Here is a 7,854-nt window from a genome sequence, read left to right as displayed (position 1 = left end):
CCCTCCTGTTGATCCGCCATTTTGTTTTGAAGTACTATGAGCCCGCATTGTTTACAGCAAGCGGAATATTATTTCAAATTCCGAATGCATTCCGAATAGCTCCGAATTTATTCCGACGGGAGAACAATCAAAGTTTTTATAAAAAGATTATTTTACTTCTATTTTAATCTTTTTTTTTTCTAAAATAAAGTTTTAACTTTGAGATAAAGGTGCTTAATATATCATGCATTTGATATATTAAAAATATTTTTAAAATTATTTTTATGACTACTTTATTTTTGATACATGGATGTTATTCCCTTTACTCCTTTGTCATTTAATAACAATGTATTATGCAATATTATTTATTACTAATGCAAAACTTTTCATTTCAATTACAATTTTTACGGTTTATCTAATATTGTTAATTGTAATATCTGTTTTAATCCTTTTTGGTCTGGTTATTATCGATCTCAAAAATTCTGAATTGTACTCGGGATAATTTTTTGGAACTTGTGGCTTTGCTTTCGCTGTTTTATGACGTGTGTCGAGTGAAACGTGCTGACCAAATTTAACAAAACTGAAAAAGAATGAAGAAATCATGAGAAATAATGCTCAAGGGAATGACATGTGGCCTTTTTCACCCAATAAGGAGAAAAAAGAATAATACGCATAAGAATAAAAAGATATAATACTCAAGGGAATGACATGTGGCCTTTTTCACCCAATAAGGAGAAAAAATAATAATACGCATAAGAATAAAAAAAATATAATACTCAAGGGAATGACATGTGGCCTTTTTCACCCAATAAGGAGAAAAAATAATAATACCTAAGGAAATGCGCATAAGAATAAGAAAGATATAATACTCAAGGGAACTACATCCTGCCTGACATAGGAAAGAAACGCTTACGCCCGAGGATAAGAAAGAAAAAATATTCCCCAAGGGAATGACAAGTGACCTTAAATAGGAGAAACCTTTACACCCAAAGGATTAAAAAAGAAATAATAGTAAAGAGAATAAATTGTTGTTTTACAACTCATTAATAATTCTAAACGTTTTTAAACAGAAGTAAAGAATTTACAAAAGAATCTTACTTGAACCTTCCAAATTAAAAAAAAGATGTCCTTACCTTCGACAATAACCACAAGATGCCATACAAGAATACCTAGCAACCTCTCTGTCACATAACCCTGAAAGAGCCATAGATGCGCACCCAGGATCCAAGTCTTGGCATTGCCCTTTGGAAAGAGAAACCAAGAATTAGTGCATGATGGTGTGGTCTGGTGTTTGAGCCCAAGACCTCCAGCACACAATAGAGATGTCGGCAGCCATGTTGGATGACAGAAACGATACAATCATTAAATATGAGGAAGAATTAAAAATACCCGAGAGATAAGGGATTTTAATGCTCTGCCATCTAACATGGTCATCGGCACCGTAGTGGTGCAAAACCTTTATAGCTTTCGTGTCAATGTTACTCTCCTTTTTTTTTTTTGTTAAACCAATAATTTTTTAAATCTTGAGAGTTAGTTTTATACCATGTTTCTTCCAAGCACAATAGACAAGAAAGATACTTTAGAAAATAACATGTTGTCTGAAATGGAAAAACACTTCACTCAAATATAGTAAAATATGGTACATTCTTACCAATCAAAACATGGTCATCGCCAACAAGAGGGGGAGGATTCATCATGAAGCCTGGATGAGGGTATCTATGCATCATCATAGGGTGAATTGGATGGGGTAACCTCATCAAATGTGGATGCCTCATTGGCATCGGGATCATAAACCCTGGCAGCGTCAATATCGGTGTCACTTTTTTCCTATTCTTTCCTTGGCCAGGTTTCTGGGATTCTTTGGGAGCTTGAGAGCCTGTTGGGTTAGGAGTCGTACAGTTTCCACCATTGTTGGGTACCGTTGGTTTGGTTGTTTGACCAAGTGATGTGGTTTGACCGGATCCTGGCGTCGTGGTCTGCTGTCCACTTCCAGGCTGCTGTGTGCTCGTATTAGGATTCTGCTGCCCTGCTGGTGGTGTTGGCGAAGGAGAAGGCTGTGGCTGTCCTTGGCTACCTTGACCATTAGGACTTGGTTGTCCTCCATTTGGTTTTCCTCCTGGTTGTTGACCCTGATTTGGATTTTGGTTTCCCTGAGGATTTGTTTGTCCCCCATTATTTGGCTGGGGGTTGCTTGAAGACGGTTGCTGTTGCCCGTTACTAGTGTTCCCAGGCCCCTGTCCCCCGTTGCTAGGCATCCCGTTGCTAGGTACACTGTTGTTTGGCTGGGATTGTTGGGAGGGGTTCCCATTGTTATTTGGTTGGTTGCCCTGAGACGTTGCAGCTTGCAGTGGAATTACGCCAAGCAGCGACACAGGTTGTATATTAGTTCCACCTGAAAACAAAATAACAATCACTACATTAATGCAAATTCTTTTTCAAGGCCGTAGTAAGCCTTGAAAAACTGCGGTGGCATAGGAAGTCACCTAGCAACACGTGAACTTTATATTCTAGTGAAAGGTATGACACCCCCCACCCACCCGGTATTCCTATGGGCGTTATAAAGGCAATAAGCTTTATTATTTTCAAGAAACAACTTGAATATAGTAACGTTATTGATTTTGCTGGAACTGGAATTTGAATTATAATATATATAGTGCATATGTTTGTAGTGGTGAATATATATGCGATTATGTACATTATTGGTTGGTAACTTTATTCAGACATTCTCTCACCTCCTTGGCCATTGCCTTGGTTAACATTATTGTTACCATTGTTTCCATTTTGATTGTTTCCATAATTTGTTCCTTGATTATTCCCATTATTCATTCCTTGATTGTTCCAATTCATTCCTTGATTGTTCCCATTGTTCATTCCTTGATTATTCCCATTCATTCCTTGATTGTTCCAATTATTCATTCCTTGATTGTTCCCATTATTCATTCCTTGATTATTCCCATTATTCATTCCTTGATTATTCCCATTATTCATTCCTTGATTATTCCCATTCATTCCTTGATTGTTCCAATTATTCATTCCTTGATTGTTCCAATTATTCATTCCTTGATTGTTCCCATTGTTCATTCCTTGATTGTTCCCACTATTCATTCCTTGATTGTTCCCATTATTCATTCCTTGATTGTTCCCATTATTCATTCCTTGATTGTTCCCATTATTCATTCCTTGATTGTTCCCATTATTCATTCCTTGATTGTTCCCATTATTCATTCCTTGATTGTTCCCATTATTTATTCCTTGATTGTTCCCATTCATTCCTTGATTATTCCCATTCATTCCTTGATTGTTCCCATTATTCATTCCTTGATTGTTCCCAATATTCATTCCTTGATTATTCCCACTATTCATTGCATTATTGTTCCCATTTTGATTCCCACTATTCTCTCCATTTATCCCATTCTGAGAAGTACTTCCTGCACCAGCATTAGAACTTAAGGTACTTCCTCCATTACTTGTATCAACATTACCATTCCCTTCTTGGGCATCGTTCTGTAAGACTTTGGTTATATCATCCAAGCTTGGAGCCTTTTTAGATTCTTTTCCGCTTGTACTATTTTCAACAGATAAAGGCAAAATCAGAGTATTATTTGACAGTGTTAGAAGTACAGAACCTGGGTTTTTCTCTATATCTAGACCAGCTTTCTCTTGATTCGTTAGAACATTGTCCTGTGGTCGTCCTTGGGGAGTGTCGTTATTAAAATCAGCATCACTATTGACAAGGTGCTCGTAATCGTCCGGGCTTCTCATGATTGCCTCATCATTGTCTTCCTTGTTGGTGTTCTTGTTACTCTCTTTGATCATTGCTTGCCAAGAATCGACGTTATTGTCTGTCCATGCTAGAAAAATTAGATAGGCAAACTATTTAGTATCCTTATATTCTATTAGCCTTACCGAGAAAAAGAAAACGTGGGTCGAGTTGGATTTGCAATGCATTCTGGGACATACTTTCAATCGTACCCTTAACAGTCCCACAACGCCCTGCCAAGTTTTTCAGTCACACGTAATTGGGTTAAAATATTCTCGACAACACCTGATAACTAACTTACGTGGTAAAGCTTGATTCAGACCAGCCAGAAACTTTAAATATGCACTCGGGTCCTCATTTCCATCTTCTGGCTGCACACTGGAATATTCATTTACTTGATGACTATTTAGATCTTTGCTTTTATAATCTTTGGAGTCTAAAATGAAACAGGAAAAAAGTTCACTATACGACAAGTATTTGGTTGAAATTACTAGAACTATTCCGTAGCGCGACCATTGGTTTTTCAAACTTCAGTTAACTTTCTTTCTTCTAGATCAGTAAGCAATGTGAGATATTGGGCTTATACGAATAACCCACGATAATGTGTGGAGAAATTAAAATATAAGTGACCATGTATCTAGCTTGGCAATCGTTAATCCTACGGAAGTGCGTAGTACTTTATGAAAGCATATATGCTTCTTGCTTCTCCTAAAACATCTCTCGTGTTCTGCCAATCATCATGTGCTTTACGACTTCAGACAGCACGCACGTGCGTTTCCTAATTCTTTGTTTTTGATGTCCCTATTAAACTTACGTTGGCTTTCGTTGCCTTCGTCCATTATAAATGTGAATGTTGCTGTCTTGGGTCCTATGTTTAGAGAGTAATGATATATTTTTAGTCTTGTGTATAGATTAGACAAGATATACAGTGCTACTGCTGTGTTTAACATGGCTGGTATCAAGTCCTAAGTAGCAACACACTTACATGGATACTAGATACACTCCGCAGCATTCTGGACAACTGGGACACTTTACTCCCCGGAGCACACTAAAATCATATTCAAATATCATACCTTTACAGAAGCCAGTTATTATTTGGTTAGTAAGGGCGGATACATCATCTGGATTCAAGGAATAAACAAACTCGTTGCTTGGCGTACTGGCAATAATTCCAAGCTGTGTCTTCTCGACTTCACTCCCAAGTCCCATACCAAAGATTGACACCCCAGAAGTCTTCAATTCTTGTGAAGGAACAACAACATCATCACTCGCTCTTCCTCCAGTAACTACGATAGCAATCTTTTCAGAATCTTTACGAGCATTTGTGAATAGGTCTTTTGCTAGTTGGAGTGCTTTTCCCATCTTTAGTTTCGACACTTTTGCGTTTTCTCTGTATTTAATTGCGCTTAGTTCTCGTACGACTTCCGCTTGTTCTTGATTATCTTCAAAGTTGATGATGATCTTCGCTCGTTTTGAAAATAAAATAAGCCCAAAGTGTCCATCAACTTTGTATTCACTTAACTTGCTGATCAATGTCTTCGCAAAGGATGTGCACGGCTGGAAAGACTCAGTACCACATCCTCCCATGATAAAACCCAAGTCTATCTTCGTGCTGCATCCTGAAATGACAGTATAGAACCAACTATTAACAATGACACTTTTTAAGAAGGTTCAGAAATATGGCAGGAGAACGTGGGATGTAAATTTCAAGGGTTCTAGGAGAAGTTGCTAGAAATCTTCAGTTGGACAATCTTCTGAATCCGGGTTAGTTTTCCAAAATGGGCCATATATCGTCGCAGGAGAAAAACCGAGTGCCTGAAGATCGTGGAGGGTTAGTAAACTGCACAACTGAAGAATAATTATGCATTGGTCATATCGAACAAAACTATTTCAGAGATTCATTATAGGTTGATCACAGATTGATCTGCAGCAAATCATCATACGACGACACTAACCTTGAGAAGCTTGTTCGCTCTTCTTGGTCGATGTTTTGGTCACTGCTAAAAGTTTTTTCAACTTTAGCCGGCTGAAGCTGCTCATCTTTTGTCCATGATATACCGCGCCCTGTGTCTGCTTGTCAGATGTTTTTTTGACATTATGTAGTTTACTAGTATTCTTTAGAGATTTCCATGCTGTCAGAAGCGATAGAGGAAGCTGTACATTTGCTGTCAAATTATTTGGCTTTAAAGAATCTTTGTAGGTCCACGTTTTCTTCTTAAGTTTCTGTATTCCTTTATTAAACATTGTGGACAAAGTATTCATAAATATCAGTTGATCTTTGGTCTTTTTTGGATTAAATACAAAGGAGAAGAGACGTAGCTAATAGGGGAGGGACGAAAGGCCCGATTCAAAGAAAGACACTTTTTGCAACATCTACAGTCATCATCTCATGCAGTATGCTTGGTACACGTTTGATAAAGCGTAAAAAAACATTAAAACCAAAATCTATTAACAAATCTAGTAGCAATATTTTTAAATATGTTTTAGTTAATTTGAAAAAATCAGTTCCCTTGTTTATTAATGACGGCGAAATAAGCACTTTGCTGCAGGTGACAGCTTCAGTTAATAAGTCAACAAGCTTTGACCTCTTTTAGTCACAGTTTTTTTTTTTTTTTTTTGTCCAATTTTTTAAAACTTAAAAAAGAGGAACTTCTTAATCCTTAAAAAAGGGAGTAAAAATCACGAAAATAAAAATATTAACGAACAGTAACCAAGACTAGTACGTGGACAAAAAAATTCCCAAAATAATAATAGTATCACGTTTATAGCGCCAAAGTTTGAAAAATTTAATTTTGGCATAAAGAAGTTAGTACTTCAAACAAATTGTATCAATCGTCACAACATACGAGACGAACGAAACTGGAAAGCTACTCGATAGATATATATAAACAAGTGCTTATCTAAGTGCTTTACTTATATCTATATACAAGTACCTGCCGAAACACTTGACTCCTTGCAATCCGTCGCCTTGAAGACACTGCATATCACTAACCAAAGCAAGAAAACAAGTAACGCCGAGGACCCCATGCTATTTGTCATTATATATGACTTTTACTTTATTTTAGAGCCATCTTTGTCGTGTTGTTTTGTACTTCCATTGATGTTTTGTTGAGGAAACGCATCACTAACTCAGCAGGTTGTTGTAAACAAGTATTAATCAATAATAGACAAAATAAGATACTAAATCATATCATTAGTCATGCATGGACCGATAAATATCATTGTTGTTTTTTGTACCATCAAGAAGAAAAAACAAAAGCGAAACTCGAGGTAAAAGGAAGGTTTTTAAGATCTTTGAGTTTTTGACCCTTTAGACAAGGAGGGCCATATACTGGCGTTGCAGGATGTATTGTATTCTGGTTTATCGTTCTTTGTATTGCAGGGAATTGTTTAGCTCCAAGCGCATTGTTCTCCACTATTGTTTTATTGTTCTCATGGCTCAGGTGCCCTACAACTGTCAAATGTGCTGTCTTACTTAATTATAAGCACTTAGTTGTAAATGAGGTTCTGAATAAAGGTATTTCCTTCTTTAGATAAGCTTTCCTAATCTTTCATTTCAATCACTAGTTTATTTCATCATCATTATTACTGTAATCATCAACAAACACAACACCACCATCATCAACGATATCATCATCGCCATAATCAACACTTTTATTATCATCATCAACGCCACTAAATTACCATCTTCATCAACACCAACATCATCATCAATTTATCGTGATTAACAATACCATGATCATCACTACCATCACCCATCACCACCACCACCATTATGGCCACCATCATCACATCAAGGCCAAACAATCACCATCTTCATCACCACTGTCATCAACAACATTATCATCACTACCATCACCTATCGACTTTATCACCACCACCATCATCATCAACATTAGCATTATGGCCACCATTATGCACCATCATTATGAACGCCACATAATCACCATCTTCATCACCACTGTCATCATCAACATTATCATCACTACCATCACCTATCAACTTCATCAGAACCATCATGTACCACGATGGTAAAAAAAAAAAGAAAAAATGGAAAAGAAAAGAAATCAGAATTACACGCTGCACAATAAAACTTCATATTTATTTTCTCAAAA

The 7,854-nt window shown here is 36.8% G+C and overlaps 1 protein-coding gene across 1 annotated transcript; it reads right to left on the bottom strand.

Annotated features, from left to right (window-relative positions):
• Positions 1–390: 390 nt before the first annotated feature.
• On the bottom strand, positions 391–5,983 carry LOC116300498 (uncharacterized). Its single transcript, XM_031709375.2, has 8 exons — positions 5,695–5,983; positions 4,813–5,358; positions 4,554–4,607; positions 4,041–4,175; positions 2,712–3,830; positions 1,631–2,371; positions 1,113–1,221; positions 391–559 (listed from the first exon to the last, which is right to left on the bottom strand). Exons 1-8 carry the CDS (start codon positions 5,981–5,983, stop codon positions 391–393), a joined length of 3,162 nt encoding a protein of 1,053 aa, XP_031565235.2.
• Positions 5,984–7,854: the final 1,871 nt, after the last annotated feature.

Source organism: Actinia tenebrosa, unplaced genomic scaffold, assembly GCF_029948245.1.
Source record: "Actinia tenebrosa isolate PJP-AT-01 unplaced genomic scaffold, QUT_ActTen_1.0 PGA_scaffold5__44_contigs__length_20552954, whole genome shotgun sequence".
In the NCBI taxonomy this organism is placed as follows: domain Eukaryota; kingdom Metazoa; phylum Cnidaria; class Anthozoa; order Actiniaria; family Actiniidae; genus Actinia; species Actinia tenebrosa.
Note: the sequence above shows the minus strand (reverse complement) of the source record. Positions and strands in the feature narration are given on the sequence as shown.